The following is a 22,266-nucleotide window of genomic DNA, read 5'->3' as shown; positions in this document are numbered from 1 at the left end:
ATCAACTCAGTTCTACAAGTGAAATTTGTAAAATCCAAAACAGGTAGCAAAAGTTTGATGCCTCATATATGCAACAAACCATTCCTCTTATCCCACTCTGGTCTTTCCCATAGGCTCATTTGGATAAGATTTCCTAATTGTTATTAAGACACACATTCTCTGTCTATCTCCAGTTGCTCAGTCGTGTCTGACTCTTTGCGACCCCATTGACTATAGCCCGCCAAGCTCCTCCATCTATGGGATTCTCCAGGCAAGAATACTGAAGTGGGTTGCCATTTCCTTCTCCTCATAATTATTAGATATATTGCTAACAATGTCTGAAAACACTAGAATACTATTTTAAAATGGTAACTAGGCAGCAATGTTTAAAAATCCAAAATAATTAGGGAATATTGATAAATATACATTAATGTAAAGTCCTATGAATTACTCAGTTGTAATATAACATGCAAAGCCTGCCACAAAGAAATATAGTACTAAAAGTCTCCATATTTGTCTAATGTTGTACAAAGGAGGACACCATAGCAATGGAAAAAAAAGCAATCTGGATACTCCAGAAATCACCATTATCATAGCCAAGCTAGCTTAGTATCTGTTGGTCTGTCTGGACTTACCATGCATTCAACGCTGAATAAAAGAAAGTTTAGAAAATCGTAACTTAAAGCCTAAAACTGTGGTGATGTTGTTCAAGTGCAGACTGGTGGTAAGGCCCTACCTGAGACAACCAGCAGTTCAGAACCTGAATTGTACCGGTCATGGGGGAGAGAAAAACAAAAGGGCAAATAAGCTGCAAATAATATGACTATGGCTACAATGGACATGTTCCCAGAATTTAAGATGTCTGTAACATAAATGTCACAAAGGAGGGACATATGGGCTTTTTAAAGGATAAGGGAAAGTTTCTTTGGATAGATAAGAACAGATCTGAAGGTCTTGCCTGAAAGAAAAATAGCATGCATGTGCACTCTACCAATTGTAGAACAAAATTTTATCAGGGTACAGAACAATAGTTCAAAAATTAATTTGATTATAGTTCAGAAAATACAGAACTTTCTGGTGGCACAGTGAATAAGAATCTACCTGTCAATGCAGGAGACAGGGGTTCGATCTGATCCCTGGTCTGGGAAGATTCCACTGTCACAGGGCAACTAAGCCCATGTGTCACAACCACTGAGTCTCCGAGGCACAACTGTTGAGTCCATGAGCTTTAACTACTGAAGCCTGAATGCCCTAGAGCCCATGCTTCACAACAAGAGAAGCCCAAGCGCCATAACTAGAGCAGCCCCCCATTTGCAGCAACTAGAGAAAGCCTGCACAAAGCAACAAAGACTCAGAGCAACCAAAAATTTTAAAATAAATAAATTTTTAAAAATGCAAATCAAGACCACAGTGAGGTACCATTTTACACTCAATAGACTGGCAAATATTAAGTCTTACAAAGAAATTATGGAGCAATGGAACATGGAACAATGGAAACTTGAGCAAAAACATGGAAATTATCTTGTGAAGTCAAATATATATAATCTCAGCAACTCTACCTCTAGGGAAACTCTTACATAAGTACATTAAAGATATGTACATGAATGTTCATAGCTATGGTGGTGGTGGTGATTTAGTCACTAAGTTGTGTCCAATTCTTGTGACCCCATGGACTGTAGCATGCCAGGCTCCTCGCCCCATGGAATTTTCTAGGCAAGAATACTGGAGTGGGTTAGCATTTCCTTCTCCAGGGGGTTTCCCCAACCCAGGAATCGAACCTGGGTCTCCTGTATTGCAGACACATTCTTTATCGACTGAGCTATGAGGAAAGTTCATAGCTATAGTATTGGTAATATAAAAAAAAAAAACAGATACACTAACTGAATGCACAATGAAATGAGTCTACAAATTACAGTATGTCTACATAATGGATTATTAAGCAGCAGGGATAATGAATAACATACAGCTACACATAATCAAGATGAAGTTTAAAAACATAACATTCAATTAAAAGTAACGCACCAAAGATAATATATCTTTGTTATAAAGCTGAGAAACCAATAAACTAAACTAAATAATAAACAGTTAAGGAATTCATACATATGTGGCAACCCAATTAGAAAAAATAAAGAGATAATAATGACAAAATTCAGGAAAGTAGTTATCTCTTAAGAGGGGTAGGATCAAGATGAAGTCTACAGATAATTTAATGGTTGTGGTACTGTTCTGATACTTAAAATCAGTGGTGAATTCTTAAACCTTCATTTAATCTGTTCAATACTCTGCTTCATTACTTACATTTATATTACATATATTAATTTCTATATCACATTACTATATAATAAAAATTTTTTAACCTACATGGGCTGACTAGGGACACATTAATAAAAATCACTACACTCATACACTGATTCTACAAAAAGGTAACATACTTACCGGATGGATTTCAATATCAGCAACCTCAACAGATCCACCAATCCTAAGGTCTATGTCTTTTGCACAGCGAATAGCAACCTATTTAGGAGAAACATAAAATTCTGCAGAAACCATACTAAAATATACTCATATACTTCTCAGGTAAAATATTACCTGACATTTATATAACATTTTAGGATTTAAATAATCATAACATACTATAAATGTCATAAGATTTATTCTGGCAGTTGTCATCATTTCTTGTGATATGGAATTGAAATTAAGAGAAGTGAATTTTCAACTCTTAAAAACTTCCACCACAAATGGGACTAAGTGACAGCTTGTGAATTTGATTGAAGAGTTCTACCCATTTGCCTTGATATTACTGCCTCAAAGTCCATGTAAGCCTTTTGTATTGACCTAATTTCAACAGGATATTCAAAATTAAAACAAGAAACTAAGTACAACATGCTTCTTTCCATAGAAAAATACTAACATCCGAAACAACCATAATTCTAATGAGAGCAGCTAAAAATTGCTGAGTATACAGGCCAAGCACACTGCTAAATACATTATCTTTTTTTAAATCTTCAGTATTTTCTTAATACCCTAATTTCCAAGTGAGGAAAACTGAGGCTTGAGGTCACAAAAGTTGAAAGTAGCAGTGGCTAACCGTGGACCAAGAACTGCCTGAACAATCTCTTTCAAGAAAATTAAGATAGTGAAATAAGAATTTAGGTGTATAACTCCTAAAAAACAAAGCCTGAAGATTACATGAACACATAATTGTCTAATCAAAATCTCAGAAGCATGAAAATATCATTCCTTGAAAGCCCTACCTACATGAGATTGGTAGCAGTCAACTTCAAAATTTAAATCTAAATGTATACTATAATTAAGAAAGAGTCATGGATGTTTTTCACTCTTTCAACAGAATCAGTAACATTGTTTATACACAAACCATAAAATACCATTGTTTCAGAGTGCCATCTAGACAGTCTTATTAACTGAACTGCTTACTTCATAATACTTCATGATTTCTATATTTTATTTATAGAATATATAGTACATAAACAAAATACGTGACTAAAATCATAAGAAGCATAAGCCAATGCTTCAGAAGTAATTACAAATCAGTATGTGCTTCACTGATGAATGCTGCATGTAAGTCTCAACCCCCATGGCTCCCTTTTACTAACCTCTACATTCGCGGGTCATGAAAAATTCCGGGCTACCATAACACATTCACTACCCTCACTCATTGCTCGTTTGACCTTTCTGTCTCCCAAGACTTCATCTAACCGATCTAACTCCTCACAAATTCATAGCCCCAGAAATCATACACTCATCTATGCCTCTATTTCTCACAACCGTCTATCATCCCTGTTTTCTTGCCCATTTTCAGAGACATGAATTCTAGGATGTCACATGTCACAGGGACATCTAAGTCTGTGATATGTGATTTCTTTCCAGATCAGCCCCAATTTACCTGTCTCTATTTCTTTTTTTATTTAACTTCTTACAAAGTTTATCATTTTAACTTCTCATCAATATATTCAGCCCACTTACACTCATTCTTGGTCTTTATATGGGTAACAGAAATAATCTCTATCATCTCTAAGATTAATCCTTAGCCTTCAGACCAATATGCATAAGCAATGGCCTCTTTATTGGACATATTAGACATCTCTACATAGGGATGCAAAAGGTGCTTCAAACTCATGATTTCCCTCTAAAATCTGCTACTCATCCTCTAATCTCTTTCTCATTGAATGTAGTTCATCTGTTTAACTCTTGACTTACTTATTTTACTTATATGTGACCCCTTCCAATCATCAAACCCTAAATGTTCATCTCTTAAATTTGACAGAATTTGTCTAGAATCCTGTCTCCTAACAAAGAACACAATCTTCTCCTTCCTGGACATCACTACCAGACTAATAACTGCACTAGTCCCAGTTTAACGCTACTCTAAACCCAAGTGATATCTGAAAAATGCAAATCTCATTGTGAAACTCTCCATGCTTAAAGACTCATAGTTCTTAAAACAAAATTTTGAGTTCCTAAGTTGTTGATAAGGACCTGTATGACCTAAAATTTATACAGGTCTCTAAATATTTATATCTTTCTCCACTATCATTCAATCTATAAAGCCATGTTAAACTAAGTTTTTTCATATCTGCCTCGTAGCTCACTCTTTCCTATATCTGATCATGGTTCCTCAAGTACTTTTTCTTCTTCTCCTCCTTCACCCCACTACTATCCCTTTCCTCTGGGTGACTTTTAACTTTGGTGCCTTTTAGATGCATCTTCCCCTCGGAAACTGCCTCTGACCATGTTAAGCCTGGGTGGCAAACCTCTCTTGTATACTCCCTTAGCCTACTGCATTTCTCCATCATTATACTTAGCATACTATCTTTTAATTTTGAGTTGTTTGCATCCTCCATCAGATTGTACACTCTCAGAGAACAAGGACTCTAGTTATCTTGTTCAATTTTACATTCCTAGCATGTACAGAAGAGCCTAACACATAATGTATGCCCAATAAATACCCAGGGAATAGATGAATAAATGAATCTCATTATATTATAATGCTAAAAAGATAAACTTTGTAAAAGCAGTATAGTTCTTTGAAATACAGTGCCAGTTAATCTCTCAGTAAAACCTATATTTTAGTGGCTATATTTTTTACTTTTTCCATAAACATATAAACATATAAAAAATTCTGTCCAAATATCAGACCATATATCATAATATGTAATTTATAAACATATTTCAGTGTATAATTCTTTATAAAGGTAGGATATAATTATTAGGTTATTTATTTCAGGGCCAAGCAAATTGATATTTATTATATTAAGCTACATGTTATTTAAGAACTAACAGTTATGAGAAATTGAAGGATAAAATGGGGGATACATCTTAAGCTATTCATTTTGATCTGATGATAGCATACATGCTATTTTTTTAATGTGGGTTAATGTACACAGTTGATCATCAAATTGAAGAGTATTCCATGAGTTTATTTAATAAATAAAATTTATTACAGACTCATCTTACATGTTTTTTTTTTCCTGTTTAATGAACTCTTAGAGAAATCCTTAAAATCAAGGTAGTATCTTTTTATTCACATAATTCCATGAACATAAAATACTAAGAAATTCATATATAATTTATCTCTAATTCCTACAGTTATTAAAGCTATTTAGAATTAACACCCAAAATTGATTATTTTTTCCTTAGTTATTTTTTAATACCATGGAGAAAACAATCCTTTGCTTTGTGACTAGTGAGGGCTTGTCACAAGTTAGAGATGTCAAATATTCCAAGTTCATGTGAAAAAGTCCTGGAATTGATGAAAGGTATCCATTTCAACTTAGTACAAACTTCCATTAGCAACTTTCATCAAAAATATTTTCTACAAATCCTCTTGTCAAGTTCTGCTAACCATTTTCACAACAGATGGTATAGATAAGGTTGCTTATTTTTTAGATCTTTACAAACTGCACTTCTTTATTTTTTTTTATATTTATTTTTTTTTCTTTTCTTTTTTTTTTCTTTTCTTTTATTTTATTTTTAAACTTTACATAATTGTATTAGTTTTGCCAAATATCAAAATGAATCCATCACAGGTATACATGTGTTCCCCATCCTGAACCCTCCTCCCTTCTCCCTCCCCATACCATCCCTCTGGGTCGTCCCAGTGCACTAGCCCCAAGCATCCAGTATCGTGCATTGAACCTGGACTGGCAACTCGTTTCTTACATGATATTTTACATGTTTCAATGCCATTCTCCCAAATCTTCCCACCCTCTCCCTCTCCCACAGAGTCCATAAGACTGTTCTATACATCAGTTTCTCTTTTGCTGTCTCGTACACCAGGTTATTGTTACCATCTTTAAATTCCATATATATGCGTTAGTATACTGTATTTATGTTTTTCCTTCTGGCTTACTTCAATGGAATAAAATAGAAAGCCCAGAGATAAATCCACTCACATATGGACACCTTATCTTTGACAAAGGAGGCAAGAATATACAATGGATTAAAGACAATCTCTTTAACAAGTGGTGCTGGGAAATCTGGTCAACCACTTGTAAAAGAATGAAACTAGACCACTTTCTAACACCATACACAAAAATAAACTCAAAATGGATTAAAGATCTAAACGTAAGACCAGAAACTATAAAACTCCTAGAGGAGAACATAGGCAAAACACTCTCCGACATACATCACAGCAGGATCCTCTATGACCCACCTCCCAGAATATTGGAAATAAAAGCAAAAATAAACAAATGGGACCTAATTAACCTTAAAAGCTTCTGCACATCAAAGGAAACTATTAGCAAGGTGAAAAGACAGCCTTCAGAATGGGAGAAAATAATAGCAAATGAAGCAACCGACAAACAACTAATCTCAAAAATATACAAGCAACTCCTACAGCTCAACTCCAGAAAAATAAACGACCCAATCAAAAAATGGGCCAAAGATCTTTACAAACTGCACTTCTTTAGAGCTAACTCATTTAGAAATTTAGAATAGAAAAACAAAGGAAATGCTTTAAACTACTCTTTAGTATCATAATATTAAAACCCATCCCCATTAGAAGAAACCATTAAAACAAGCTTTCTAAGAATGAACAAGTACACAACATTTTATAGCATTATACCTACTATTATAAATATCATAACCAAACAAATCCATAGAGACATATATAAGAAGTGAGAACACATATGCATAAACATACCTTTGTTCTTATGTCAAATTTTTCTTTAACGGTAGGAGTACAGGAGATATTGAGAACAGTTAGTCCCCCCAGTGGAATGATTCCTTGTGATGGAACAATGTGAATCATAGACAAAAGACTCTGGTCACAAACCTGTAATCAAAAATTTGTAGAAATGTGACATTATCCTTTAAAGTTATCATTCCAAAATCTTCATAGTTTGCTTCTACACCACTACACAGAGAGATGACCTATAGGTACAGGGCTTGAGATGATTTGAATAGATTTTCAACTTCAAAACAAACATTTTGAAGTTCAACAAGGATTTGCACCCCTAATCCACAAATAGAACTTTCAGCAGTGACATCTTCCAATTCAAATAGGACAATGAAGTCGTTTTGAGACTTTGAAAAACTTACAAAAGAATGAGATATATCTGTTGGAGAGATGCCAAAATTCTAGATACTATTTTGATAGCTTGCCTTTGCCCTGATCCTAAAAAAATGAAAGCAAAGTTAGTGGGAAGGCAAGTTGATGAGGTAACCTCCTCTTCTTTATTATTTACTTCATAGCCCAGTGTCTAAGATATCATTTCAACCTTCAAAAAAGTAACTTACCAAAAGAGTTAAGGTATGGTTTGTCAGAAGCCAAATTAGGTTTATCTATCATGGCAAGAATACACAGAAGAACTGTACAAAAAAGATCTTCATGACCCAGATAATCACGATGGTGTGATCACTCACCTAGAGCCAGACATTCTGGAATGTGAAGTCAAGTGGACCTTAGAAAGCATCACTACGAACAAAGCTAGTGGAGGTGATAGAATTCCAGTTGAGTTATTCCAAATCCTGAAAGATGCTTCTGTGAAAATGCTGCACTCAATATGCCAGCAAATTTGGAAAACTCAGCAGTAGCCACAGGACTGAAAAAGGTCAGTTTTCATTCCAATCCCAAAGAAAGGCAATACCAAAGAATGCTCAAACTACCGCACAATTGCACTCATCTCACATGCTAGTAAAGTAATGCTCAAAATTCTCCAAACCAGGCTTCAGCAATATGTGAACTGTGAACTTCCTGATGTTCAAGCTGGTTTTAGAAAAGGCAGAGGAACCAGAGATCAAATTGCCAGCATCAGCTGGATCATGGAAAAAGCAAGAGAGTTCCAGAAAAACATCTATCTCTGCTTTCTTGACTATGCCAAAGCCTTTGACTGTGTGGACCACAATAAACTGTGGAAAATTCTTCAAGAGATGGGAATACCAGACCACCTGACCTGCCTCTTGAGAAACCTATATGCAGGTCAGGAAGCAACAGTTAGAACTGGACATGGAACAACAGACTGGTTCCAAATAGGAAAAGGAGTACGTCAAGGCTGTATATTGTCACCCTGTTTATTTAACTTATATGCAGAGTACATCATGAGAAACGCTGGACTGGAAGAAACACAAGCTGGAATCAAGATTGCTAGGAGAAATATCAATAACCTCAGACATGCAGATGACACCACCCTTATGGCAGAAAGTGAAGAGGAACTAAAAAGCCTCTTGATGAAGGTTTACGAGGAGAATGAAAAAGTTGGCTTAAGGCTCAACATTCAGAAAATGAAGATCATGGCATCCAGTCCTATCACTTTATGGGAAATAGATGGGGAAACAGTGGAACCAGTGTCAGGCTTTATTTTTCTGGGCTCCAAAATCCCTGCAGATGGTGACTGCAGCCATGAAATTAAAAGACGCTTACTCCTTGGAAGGAAAGTTATGACCAACCTAGATAGCATATTCAAAAGCAGAGACATTACTTTGCCAACAAAGGTTCATCTAGTCAAGGCTATGGTTTTTCCTGTGGTCATGTATGGATGTGAGAGTTGGACTGTGAAGAAGGCTGAGCACTGAAGAATTGATGTTTTTGAACTGTGGTGTTGGAGAAGACTCTTGAGAGTCCCTTGGACTGCAAGGAGATCCAACCAGTCCATTCTGAAGGAGATCAGCCCTGGGATTTCTTTGGAAGGAATGATGCTAAAGCTGAAACTCCAGTACTTTGGCCACCTCATGCGAAGAGAGTTGACTCATTGGAAAAGACTCTGATGCTGGGAGGGATTGGGGGCAAGAGGAAAAGGGGACGACAGAGGATGAGATGGCTGGATGGCATCACTGACTCTATGGACGTGAGTCTGAGTGAACTCCGGGAGTTGGTGACGGACAGGGAGGCCTGGCATGCTGCGATTCATGGGGTCGCAAAGGGTCGGACATGACTGAGTGACTGATCTGATCTGATCATTCCCTAAGTCAGAATAATTTGAAGGGAAATTGGTTAAGATTTTTAGGATGACGGAACACCCCCTAAGATCTAAGAACTAATTTTGAACAACAGAGTAGAAAAGGGTATTCTCCTTTGCTTGTTTGGGTAGAAGACATGTAAATATAAAGCTTGAAAGAAAGCTCTCAAATACTAACCTCTACTGTCACTATTAGGAGCTTTTAATGTTGGTTTAAACAACCACCACCACCCAGGGATTGATCCTGGGTCTCCTGCATTGCAGTCAGATTCTTAACTATCTGAGCCACCAGGGAAGCCCAATTTAAATATCACACACCACACAAATTAAATCAGGAGTAATAACTATAAACAGTGTATCTTTAGAATGGTCTTCATCTAGGTCCCACTTGCTACTGTAACAGTCTTAATGACAGAGTGAAAATGAGGGCAAAAAGGAAAAGCATATACTGAATATAACAAAAAATGTACGTTTTTTTTCAATTTTTTTCTACATCATCTTTTTTTTCCAATAAAACAAAATAACAGAAAGAAAGAAAAAGAGGGGTAAGAGAAGAAAAAAAGGAGAGACTAAGGAAGAGAGAGACAGAAAGAGGCAAATTTTATGGGAAATTAAAAGGACAAAGTATTATAATAGATGAAATGTATTCAGATAAATCTCATATGAAAAATCAAAATATTAACATTAGCCAATGTATAAAGGCTAAAGTATTAATGGCACAGAACTCATAGCAAACACATATTTCAAGTTATAATATGATCTGATTCAAGTAAGATTCCAAGATTCTACATTACCTTGAAATAAGCATGGTTTTGTCCTACATTGTGAAGAATGGCTTTCCTCCAAGTTGTTAGCCCTTGAGGGCTATTGCTAAAGAGTATCCGTGGCTCTAAAAATGTTACCTTGGAGTGTCCAAGCTAATAATAAGAAGAGACAGAACGTGAAATTGAAATAATTGTAAACATGTTTTTTTTTTTTTAATCTCCCATCAGATAACTCAAGCTTTTTCAGCTTCACAGAAATTTCTAAAATATGAAGTGTTATCAGACTTTATGGTGTGTTTAAGAGAAAAGAATTGAATATTTATAATGTAATCCTAAACTGAAGAAGGCAGGGAAAGCAAGAAAACTCTAAGGAGGAGGTAAATCCATGACTGAGAATCGTGTAGAACAGTCACTGTAGGGGATATTAGAGATCACCTACCCCACTATGTACAATGTGGGAAATAATGTGTGTGTCAAAATATTATCCAGGCAAGTTTCTACTAGAAGTCTTCTCAAAGAGCTTAACATACTGATAATGCATACTTTGCTTATCTGAGAATGGGGAAGCGACTTAGCAGCAGCAGCATATATACACAGCTGTTTGGCTTCCCAGGTAGCTCAAACAGTAAAGAATCTGCCTGCAATGCAGGAGACCTGGGTTCGATCCCTGGGTTGGGAAGATCCCCTGGAGAAGGACATGGCAACCCACTCCATTATTCTTGCCTGGAGAATTCCACAGATAGTGGAGCCTTGTGGGCTACAGTCCATGGAGACGCACAGAGTCAGACACGACTGAGCGACTAACACTTTCACTTTCATATACACATATGCATACCAACCAATTTAGAGCCCTCAAAATAAAAATCATTACATGTGCAAGACATTTCAGTTTCAGCGTGTTTCCTTCACTGACATGAAGAATAAATTCTCCCCTTTCTGGAGAATCAAAACCCGGCTGCCATGTTACTTCACATTCCAATGAGCAGTATGGTTCAACAGTGCCTACAGAGAATTTAGAGAGAATAAGAAAGTTATACCACATCTTTATTATATTTATTTTTTAATATCTAAAATTAGAACTGGCATATAAATATAATGACATTTAAAACCTATTTGAATTAAACAAACTACAGGGAACACCTTATACTCTAACTTTAATAGACATATCACAATATTTGATAAAAAATATGCTAATATTTAGAAAAAATTAAAATTTATCAATGAAGTGACACTCTAGGATTAGAAATTACTTTATATCTAGATGGTATAAACTTATTTGTGATCCCTGTTCAAACATCCCCTCCACATTTCTCAACACTCTGAAATACACCATTCATCCAGTTTTTTTGAGGAAGGAATTATCATTAACAAGAGGCTTCTTTTTGCTTGTTCGTTTCAATGTTCACATACCGAGATACGTAACTTCTGATGTAGTTTTTACTAACACATTTCTGTAATTCAAATAGATTTAGAACCCAGGAGGGATCAGGCACATTTGCTGTGAATTGCTTTACGTGTTTAAATTATCATCTCCTTTGGACTAAGAAAATAATACTTGATGGAAAGAATGACTTAGAAGCTATTCCCTCAGAAAGGCAGGATCATCTAAGATTCAAAGGCACAGGACACTGAACAGAGAGATGAGTGACAATCACAGCAAACTTTGCCTTGAGTCAGGCTGACTCACATATGATGGTAGTTTCCTCAATTCTGGTCTTTGCATGACACAGCAAATATTTGTTTCCCAAACATTTGCTATCCCATCTCCATGTGAATTTGTTTTCTCTCCTTTGAAGCCCCAAGCCACTATCTCAAACATCCACTTTTGCCTTTAGTTGAAGATGATATTTAAGCTGAGGATTTTGGCCACTCTGTCAAGTTATTGGGTTTTCCTGGGTCTCTCTCATCAATATATGTTATGAAACTTTTGCTTTTCTCCTGTTAATCTGTCAATTTAATTCTTAATTGCACTCACATGCTAGTAATGCTTAAAAGTCTCCAAGCCAGGCTTCAACAGTACGTGAACTGTGAACTTCCAGATGTTCAAGCTAGCTTTAGAAAAGGCAGAGGAACCAGAGATCAAATTGGCAACATTTGCTGGATCATTGAAAAAACAAGAGATTTCCAGAAAAACACCTATTTCTGCTTTATTGACTATGCCAAAGCCTTTGACTGTGTGGATCACAATAAACTGTGGAAAATTCTAAAAGAGATGGGAATACCAGACCACCTGACCTGCCTCTTGAGAAATCTGTATGCAGGTCAGGAAGCAACAGTTAGAACTGAACATGGAACAACAGACTGGTTCCAAGTCGGGAAAGTACATCAAGGCTATATATTGTCACCCTGCTTATTTAACTTATATGCAGAGTACATCATGAGAAATGCTGGGCTGGAGGAAGCACAAGCTGGAATCAAGATTGCCAGGAGAAATGTCAATAACCTCAGATATGCAGAAGACACCACCCTTATGGCAGAAAGCAAAGAACTAAAGAGCCTCTTGTTGAAAGTGAAAGAACAGAGTGAAAAAGTTGGCTTAAAGCTCAACATTCAGAAAACAAAGATCATGGCATCCAGTCCCATCACTTCATGGGAAATAGATGGGGAAACAGTGGAAACAGTTTCAGACTTTATTTTTTTGGGCTCCAAAGTCACTGCAGATGGTGACTGCAGCCGTGAAATTAAAAGACGCTTACTCCTTGGAAGGAAAGTTATGACCAACCTAGACAGCATATTAAAAAGGAGAGACATTACCAACAAAGGTCTGTCTCATCAAGGCTATAGTTTTTCCAGTAGTCACGTATGGATGTGAGAGTTGTACTATAAAGAAAGCTGAGCGCCGAAGAATTGATGCTTTTGAACTGTGGTGTTAGAGAAGACTCCTGAAGAGTCCCTTGGACTGCAGGGAGATCTAACCAGTCCATCCTAAAGGAGATCAGTCCTGGGTGTTCATTGGAAGGACTGATGTTGAAGCTGAAACTCCAATACTTTGGCCACCTGATACGAAGAGCTGACTCACTGGAAAAGACCCTGATCCTGGGAAAGTTTGAAGGCATGAGGAGAAGGGGATGACAGAGGATGAGATGGTTGGATGTCACTACGAACTCAATGGAGATGAGTTTGAGTAGACTCCAGGAGCTGGTGATCGTCAGGGAGGCCATGGGGTCACCAAGAGTTGGACATGACTTAAGGGTAGGAGAAAATGTCTTCTTCCCCAACACAATATAACAAAAGTGAAAGTGAAGTCGCTCAGTTGTGTCCTGCTCTTTGCAACTCCATGGACTGTAGCCCACCAGGCTCCTCTGTCCATGAGATTCTCCAGGCAAGAATACTGGAGTGGGTTGCCATTTCCTTCTCCAGTGGATCTTCCCAACCCAGGGATCAAACCCAGGTCTCCCGCATTGCAGGCAGACGCTTTAACTCCTGGGCCACCATGGTTCAGATGGTAATATAACAAAAGGGACATAGAAAACGGGACTCAATAAAATGATCTATACAAAGAGGCAAAAATAAAATTGAGTAATTATTTTATGAAAATTCTGAGCATTAAACAGAAAATGATATAAGAGAAATCTATGTGTATAAATCATGCATACTTTCCTCAATAATATATGAAATACACTGAAGTATTGTAGCATTTGTGTTCTAAAAAAAAACTAAAAGTACTTAAAGGCTAATGATATCATTCACAGAAACACTGTTATTTTTGTTCATTGCATGCTCAGTCATGGCCTACTCATACTGTATTTGGAATTAAATGTCTTTGTTTTTCCTTTGACAAAAAAAAAAGATAAGACATGCTATGAGCAATCCAAAGAAAAGCAATTATTTTTTTCTGTAAAACACAGCACTAAAAACCATGAGAAGTTTGTGTATGTGTGTGCTCAGTCGTGTCTGATTCTCTGTGACCCCATAGACTACAGCCCACCAGGCTCCAGGCAAGAATCCTGGAATGGGCTGCCATTTCCTCCTCTAGGGAATCTTCCTGTCTCAATGATCAAACTTGTATCTCTTGCATTGGCAGGTGGAATTCTTACCCCTGAGCCACCAGGGAAACCTCTAAGTTAAAAACTTGTTAATTCTATAATAGTGTCTCTTGCATCCTGTGCATTGGCAAGCAGATTCTTTTACCACTGCATTGTAATTCCACTTTTGACTAATGAATCTTTGTCACAGCATTTTCATGGTAGCCATAAGGGGGAAGCCCAACCACTCAACCGTGGCTAGGATGGAGAAATACAAGGAAAAGTGCTTATGCGCAGTGCTTTTCAGATACCTTTAGTGCCGTATCACATGCTTGATCAAAACCTATATCTGGAATGCAGATAATAAAACTACATCTGACACCTGCTGAAAAAAACTGGAGAAGGTTTATAAAGAAACTCTGAAATCTACACAAATAATTCCTTTTTCTTCTCTGATCATTTACTCAGCTTTTCTCTATATTGGGGCTGCTGCTGCTGCTGCTGCTAAGTTGCTTCAGTCGTGTCCAACTCTGTGTGACCCCATAGATGGCAGCCCACCAGGCTCCCCCGTCCCTGGGATTCTCCAGGCAAGAACACTGGAGTGGGTTGCCATTTCCTTCTCCAATGCATGAAAGCGAAAAATGAAAGTGAAGTCACTCAGTCGTGTCTGACTCTTCGCGACCCCATGGACTGCAGCCTAACAGGCTCCTCCGTCCATGGGATTTTCTAGGCAAGAGTACTGGAGTGGGGTGCCATCGCCTTCTCCGTAGATTGGGGCAGGACCCAATACTTCCAGCATTAGTAACAACAACAACAAAAAGAGCTTGGTCAAATGAATCTGCTGAATATTCAGAGGAAGTATATCTCAAATCCTTAATAAATTATAATCTGGGATTGTGCTAAATCTATCCAGATTAATAAAAAGATTAAATATGGTTATATCAATGATCTCCAGTCATAATAAAAGAACAGTCCTCCTCCTCCACTTGTTGTTACCATCTCTGAATATATCTGCCCTAAAATTAAGTGAAGTATTAAAGTGTTCAGTCACTTAGTGTCCGACTCTTTGTGATCCCAAGGGGTGTAGCCTGCCAGGCTCCTCTGTCCATGGAATTATACAGGCAAGAATACTGGAGTGGGTTGCCATTTCTTTCTCCAGGGGATCTTCCCAACCCAGGGATTGAGCCTGGGTCTCCTGCATTACCAGCAGATTCTTTACCATCTGAGCCACCAGGAAAGCCCCTTAAATTAATACTCAAGCTTGTTTATAACACTCCCCATTAACAACACTGGTGCACACTCAGTCATGTCTGAATCTTTGCGACTCTATGGACTGTAGCCTGCTAGGCTCCTCTGTCCATGGGATTTTTCAGGCAAGAATACTGGAGTAGGATGCATTTTCCTCCTCCAGGGGATCTTCCCAAACCAGGGATCAAATCCACATCTCATGCATCTCCTGTATTGTAGGCAAATTCTTTAGCACTGTGCCAGTAGAGTTATACAAAAGTCATGATTTGGAAATGATTTTCCCAGGAAAATCACCTAAGACAAGAATTCTAAATGCCAGGACTCCTTTGTGATCTGAAGTATAGTCTACTTAGATCTCAAATGAAGACTATTCCTAAATTAGATATAAAGAGGGAGGGAGGGGGAGGAAAGGACACAGGGAAGCTAAGAGGGCAGGAATGTCCCATTGTCACAAGATCATATGTGATGTACTTATACATTCTTAGCACCTTTATGCAGTATACACTTAAGATATAACTAAGGCCTGAACACACGAATAAATGAATGTCTAAATCAAACAAACAGAATAAACTTACCTTTAGCTGGACGAATGGAAAATGCCATCCCCTTTCCTGTATTTATCGGTTGCCATTCAAATTTGACAAAGTAATTCTGATGATTATACATCCTAACCGTCCCCCTAAAACATGTTTTCACCAAGAAGCCTCGTGGTCTCAGTATCAGCTCATTAGAAGATAGCTGAAGTCTTACTGGCAGGACAACTGCCATCACTAGGATGTGTCCACCAGGCATATTGTTCACTGTGAAGGTGAAAGACCTGTAACACAGCAAAAGCATCCAGATTGAATGGATAACAGCTCTTAACTGAATGACAGACTTTAGGTACATGTAAAAATGCATATATTATGGATTGATATCCACAATTCTTAGTAAAAAAAATAAATCAAAATAATTATGAAAGGTAATTACACTGAAATATGAATCCACAAATTGCTGCACATATAGTTCCTACCTTTTAGAACCAAATATGACATATACAAAAATAATTGGGGCAAATACACAAAAGGACATTTTTGATTCTAGCAAATAGAAATTTGAAAATAAATCCTACTTCCAAAATTTTCCAATGGTGGGAGATTCAAATATCACTGAAATATAAGTATTAGTTGTAGGTGGAATCACATATGAAAATTGGCTGGTTTTCTTAAGTTCTTCCAAACTGACATCTAATTGGATCAGAATGTGAATTGGTAGCATATTAATAACATGTAGTAGATGAGTATTTGTTGAGTTCACACAAACATCACCAAAGTTAAGGACAGAGGGCCCTGAAAAAACAAAAAGTTACTAAGTTTAATTGCTGAAAAATGTATTCACACTATATTTTGATCGATTAATTCATTTAAAATAGCACTTAAAATACTATAATATCAGAAATTATTAAGAGAGTGTTTTATAAAGATGTTCATAACTTGATAGTTAGAGGTTATTGGCCAAAATTCAAATAGATTCTGATATGGAAAATTACATGACAAAATTACTATCACTAATTATAACTCATCTCAGTACACAAATTTGCATACTCCAACACCCTCTCCACTCTCATGAATGCATCTATGTTCACTTATCCAGAATTTACAGAAACTGGCAACTTTCCCATGACTCATTATTTAAATTTTGTTTTTCTCTTTAAATGCCCAAAGTTTTTATATAACTCCAAAAAGTATTCTTGTACCTTTTCATAGTTTCTCCCTACCACCATCCTCTGTATTCCCCCTTTCCAGACAACCACTCATTTGCTTTATGTCACGATAGATCAGGTTGCATTTTCCAGACTTTAATATGAGTGGAATAATATAGAAAGTGTGTTTTTTCCTCTGATTTCTTTCATTCAGCAAGTTCTCTGGAGATCCATTTAAGATGTTTCATGTGTCAATAGTCTATTCTTTTTACTAAGTAGCAGTCCATTACGGAGAAGGCAATGGCACCCCACTCCAGTCCTCTTGCCTGGAAAATCCCATGGATGGAGGAGTCTGATAGGCTGTAGTCCATGGGGTCGCTGAGGATCGGACATGACTGAGCGACTTCACTTTCACTTTTCACTGTCATGCATTGGAGAAGGAAATGGCAACCCAGTCCTGTGCTCTTGCCTGGAGAATCCCAGGGACGGCGGAGCCTGGTGGGCTGCCATCTCTGGGGTCGCACAGAGTCGGACACGACTGAAGCGACTTAGCAGCAACAGCACCAGTCCATTATAGGTGAATGTTTACACATCACCTGTTACCACTTGGACTCTTCCCAGGTATGGCCTATTAAAATTAAGGATGCTAAAATATTTGCAAACAAGTATTTTATTTAAAATATACCTTCATTTCCTTTAGATATTTAGGAGTATAATGAATGGATAATATGGTAGATGTGTGCTTAAATGTATAAGAAACTGCCAAACTTCAAAATGGTTGTATTGAGTTGGCCAAAAAGTTTGTTCTGACTTTTCTATAATATCTTAGGGAAAAACCCAAAAGAACTTTTTGGCCAACCCAATTTAATTTCACATTCCCACTAGCAGTATACAAGAGTCTCAGTTTCCCCAAATCTTCAACAACAATTGAACTGGTAAGTTTTTTAGCCATTCTAATAGATTTATATAGCAGTATCTCATTTTGGTTTTATTTTGTGTTTCCCTAACAATGAATGTTAAAAAACAAAGATCATGGCATCCAGTGCTAACTATCACTTCATGACAAATATAGAAGGGGAAAAAGTGGAAGCAGTGACAAATTTTCTCTTCCTGAGCTCCAAAATCACTGTGAATGGTGACTTCAGCCACAAAAATAGAAGATGCTTGCTTCTTGGAAGGAAGGCCATGTGAAGCCTAAACAGTGTATTAAAATGTAAACACATCACTTTGCCAACAAAGGTCCATACAGTCAAAGCCATAGTTTCCCAGTAGTCATATATGGATGTGAAAGTTGGACCATAAAGAAGGCTGAATGCTGAAGAACTGATGCTTTCGAATTGTGGTACTGGAGAAGATGTTTGAGAGTCCCTTGGACTGCAAGGAGATCAAGCCAATCAATCATAAGGGAAATTAACCCTGAATACTCATTGGAAGGACTACTGCTAAAGCTGAAGCTCCAATACTTTGGCCACTGATGTGAACAGCTGACTCATTGGAAAAGACCCTGATGCTGGGAAAGATTGAAGGCAAAAGGAGAAGAGGGCAGCAGAGGATGAGATGGTTGGATGGCATCACTGATTCAATGGACATGAACTTGGATGAATTACAGGAGATGGTAAGGGACAGGGAGGTCTGACATGCTGTAGTTCATGGGGTCGCAAAGAGCTGGACATGATTTAGTGACTGAACAACAACAGCAATGAACAATGGTACATCTCTTTCCATGTGCATATTTGTTGTTATATCTTTTATAAGGAAGGAAGCATATGACTTAATGATCTATCTATTTTGATTTACTTTTGGCATATCACGTTAGGTATGACCACAAATTCAAGTGTTTTTTTTTTTTTTTTTTTTTTTTGTCGTTTTTTTTGGCTTGTGACTCCTCTGTCCCAGCACTATTTATTGCAAAGACTAGGTTTTCTGCACCATACTGCATTTGCACCTTTGTCAAAAGGCAGCTGTCCAATATACACAGATCTATTTCTGAACCATATGTATCAGTCATTGGTCTATATTTATGCCAATAACATACGGTTTTGCTTACTAATATATCTTGAAATCAAGCAGTGTATTATCTTCAACACATTTTCCTTTTCCAAAATTTTTTTGACTATTCTAACTACTTTGTATTCCTATGTTAATTTTAAAATGAGCCTGTCAATTTCTACAAAAGATCCTGATGGGATTTTGGTTGGAATTGTGGTGAATCTGTATATTCTTTGGATCATTTTTGCATATCCTTTATGTCTCTGCATAACTTTTTGAATAAAAGGAATACAGTTTCAGTGTCATTGTCTGATAATTTTAACATAAGTATCAGTATTAATGATTTAACTGGTTAATAATTCTATTTATTATGGCTTATATTTCCCTGATTATTTTTATGTGTTGTAATATTTACTTGGATGTCAGATATAGTAAATTTTACCTCATTAGGTAATAGACAATTTTTCATATTCTTATAATTTTCTCAAGCTCTACTCTGCAAGGAAGTTACCTTAAAACAGACTGGTGCTTCCAGATCCTTCTTTTGTGAATGTTACCTGGGTCCAGAGTATTGCTTTAACTAGTAATAATTATCCTCCAGTACTCAGGCAAGAACTTCCTTAGTACTCTTCCTCAACATTCCATGAATCATGAGGTTTAAGTACTGGTTGAGGCAAATAATACAGAGGTATGCTAGAAATATTAAGACAGAGATCCAAGAACAAGAAAGACAAAGTGTGGCTAATAAGATTCAATTTATACTTAGGATTGCCAGAGCAATCCTGAATAGGATGAGCTAATTTGGAAGACTTACACTTAATGATTTCAAAACTTATCAGAAAGCTACTTACTGACAGTGTAGAACTGCCACTAGAATAGACATACAGATCAATGGAACAGAATAAAGACTCCAGAACAAGCCTTGACATATTTGGTCATTTGATTTTTGAAAAAGGTGCCAAGGCAATTCAATAAGAAATGATAGTATTTTCAACAAATGGTGCTGGGACAACTGAATATCCACATATAACAATATGAATTTAGACTCTTAACTCTTACCATAAACAAAAATTTTAAAAAACATTAAAAGGAATTGTAGTCCTAAACATAAGATCTAAAAATACAAAATGTTTAGGAGAAAATATTTGCGAATTGGGCTAGCTAAAGATTGTTGGGCATGATATTAAAAGCATGATCAATGAAATGAAAAAAAATAAGCTAATTCAATTTTGTTTAATAATTGCTGTGCTTTAAATAACATTATTAAGAAAATAAAAAAAAAGCCACAGATTTAGGGAAAATATTTGGAAATCATATCTGAAAAAAGATGTGTATTCAAAATACATAAACAATTATTAAACTCTATACTGAGGAGGCAAACATCCAAATTAAAAATTGGGGAAAGACGTTTCTCCAAATAAGATATACAATTTAAATAGTTGTATCTCTAAGTAAATACATCAATATATATTCAACACTTTGTCAAAAAGAAAATGCAAATCAAAAGCACAATGAGAGAACATTTTGTACCCACTAGCATGGCTGTAATCAAAAAGACAGAAAATAACAATTGTTGATGAAAACCTGGAGAAACTGCAACCCTGATATACATATCAACAACCTCTGGTATGGCGATGATACCACTCTAATGGCAGAAAGTAAAGAGGAACTAAAGAGCCTCTTGATGAGGGTGAAAGAAGAGAGTGAAAAAGCTGGCTTGAAACTCAACATTCAAAAAACTAAGATCATGGATGACATCCAATCCCATTACTTCATGGAAAATAGATGGGGAAACAATGGAAACAGTGACAGACTTTATTTTCTTGGGCTCCAAAACACTGCATCCATTAAATTAAAAGACACTTGCTCCTTGAAAGAAAAGTTATGACAAACCTAGACAGTGTATTAAAAATCAGAGATTTCACTTTGCTGAAATGTAGTCAAAGCTATGGTGCATCCAGTAGTCATGTACGGATGTGAGTCAGACCATAAAGAAGGCTAAGAGGCGAAGAATTGATGCTTTTGTATTGCGGTTATGGAGAACACTCTTGAGAGTCCCTTGCATTTCAAGGAGATTAAACCAGTCAATCCTAAAGGAAATCAACCCTGCACATTCATTAGAAAGATGGTTATTGAAGCTCCAATACTTTGGCTACCTGATAGGAACAACCGACTCATTGGAAAAGACCCCGATGCTGGTAAAGACTGAAGCAGGAGGAGAAGGGGACAGGTGAGGATGAGATGGTTAGATAGCATCACCAACTCAATGGACATGAATTTGAGCAAACTGTGAGATAGTGGACAACAGAAGAGTCTGGTATGTTGTAGTCCAGGGGGTCGCAAAGAGTATGACACAACTTAGTGACTGAACAACTGTTGGAGGGATTGCAACCTAGTGCAGTCACTACAGAAAAGTTTTGGCAATTTCATTAAAAGTTACACACAAAGTTACCATCAGTTCAGTTCAGTCTCTCAGTCGTGTCTGACTTTTTGCAACCCCATGGACTGCAGCACTCCAGACTTCCCTGTCCATCACCCACTGCCGGAGTTTACTCAAACTCATGTCCATCAGTCGGTGATGCCATCCAACCACCTCATCCTCTGTTGTCCCCTTCTCCTCCTGCCTTCAATCTTGCCCAGCATCAGGATCTTTTCCAATGAGTCAGTTGTTCACACCAGCTGGCCAAAGTACTGGAGTTTCAGCCTCAATATCAGTCCTTCCAATGAATATTCAGGACTGATTTCCTTTAGGAGTGACTGGTTTGATCTCCTTGCAGTCCAAGGGACTCTCAAGAATCTTCTCCAACACCACAGTTCAAAAGCATCAATTCTTCGGCACTCAGCGTTCTTTACAGTCCAACTCTCACATTCCATAAATGACTACTGGAAAAACCATAACTTTGACTAGATGGACTTTAGTTAACAAAGTAATATCTCTGCTTTTTAATATGTGGTCTAGGTTGATCATAGCTTTTCTTTCAAGTAGCAAGCATCTTTTAATTTCATGGCTATAGTCACCATCTGCAGTGATTTTGGAGCCCCCCAAAATAAAGCCTCTCACTGTTTCCCCATCTCTTTGCCATGAAGTAATGAGACTGGATGCCATGATCTTAGTTCTCTGAATGTTGAGCTTTAAGCCAACTTTTTCACTCTCCTCTTTCACTTTCATCAAGAGGCTCTTTAGTTGTTCTTCACTTTCTGCCATAAGGGTGGTGTCTATCTGA

At 37.1% G+C, this 22,266-nt stretch overlaps 1 protein-coding gene across 2 annotated transcripts in view; it reads right to left on the bottom strand.

The window, feature by feature from the left end:
- CFAP47 (cilia and flagella associated protein 47) overlaps positions 1-22,266 on the bottom strand; it is a 507,751-nt gene that overhangs the window by 439,687 nt on the left and 45,798 nt on the right. For both annotated transcript variants that reach the window (XM_086387631.1, XM_086387632.1), the window contains exons 14-19: positions 16,484-16,700; positions 15,948-16,189; positions 11,031-11,161; positions 10,190-10,312; positions 7,142-7,273; positions 2,416-2,493 (exon numbers count right to left, since the gene is read on the bottom strand). In XM_086387631.1, the coding sequence (XP_086243757.1) occupies positions 2,416-2,493; positions 7,142-7,273; positions 10,190-10,312; positions 11,031-11,161; positions 15,948-16,189; positions 16,484-16,700 (923 nt within the window). The remainder of the gene's footprint in view (positions 1-2,415; positions 2,494-7,141; positions 7,274-10,189; positions 10,313-11,030; positions 11,162-15,947; positions 16,190-16,483; positions 16,701-22,266) is intronic.

The sequence above is a fragment of the Bos grunniens genome, chromosome X, assembly GCF_055505025.1.
Source record: "Bos grunniens cultivar Pamir isolate PY7600 chromosome X, Bosgru_T2T1.0, whole genome shotgun sequence".
Classification (NCBI taxonomy): Eukaryota; Metazoa; Chordata; class Mammalia; order Artiodactyla; family Bovidae; genus Bos; species Bos grunniens.
Note: the sequence above shows the minus strand (reverse complement) of the source record. Positions and strands in the feature narration are given on the sequence as shown.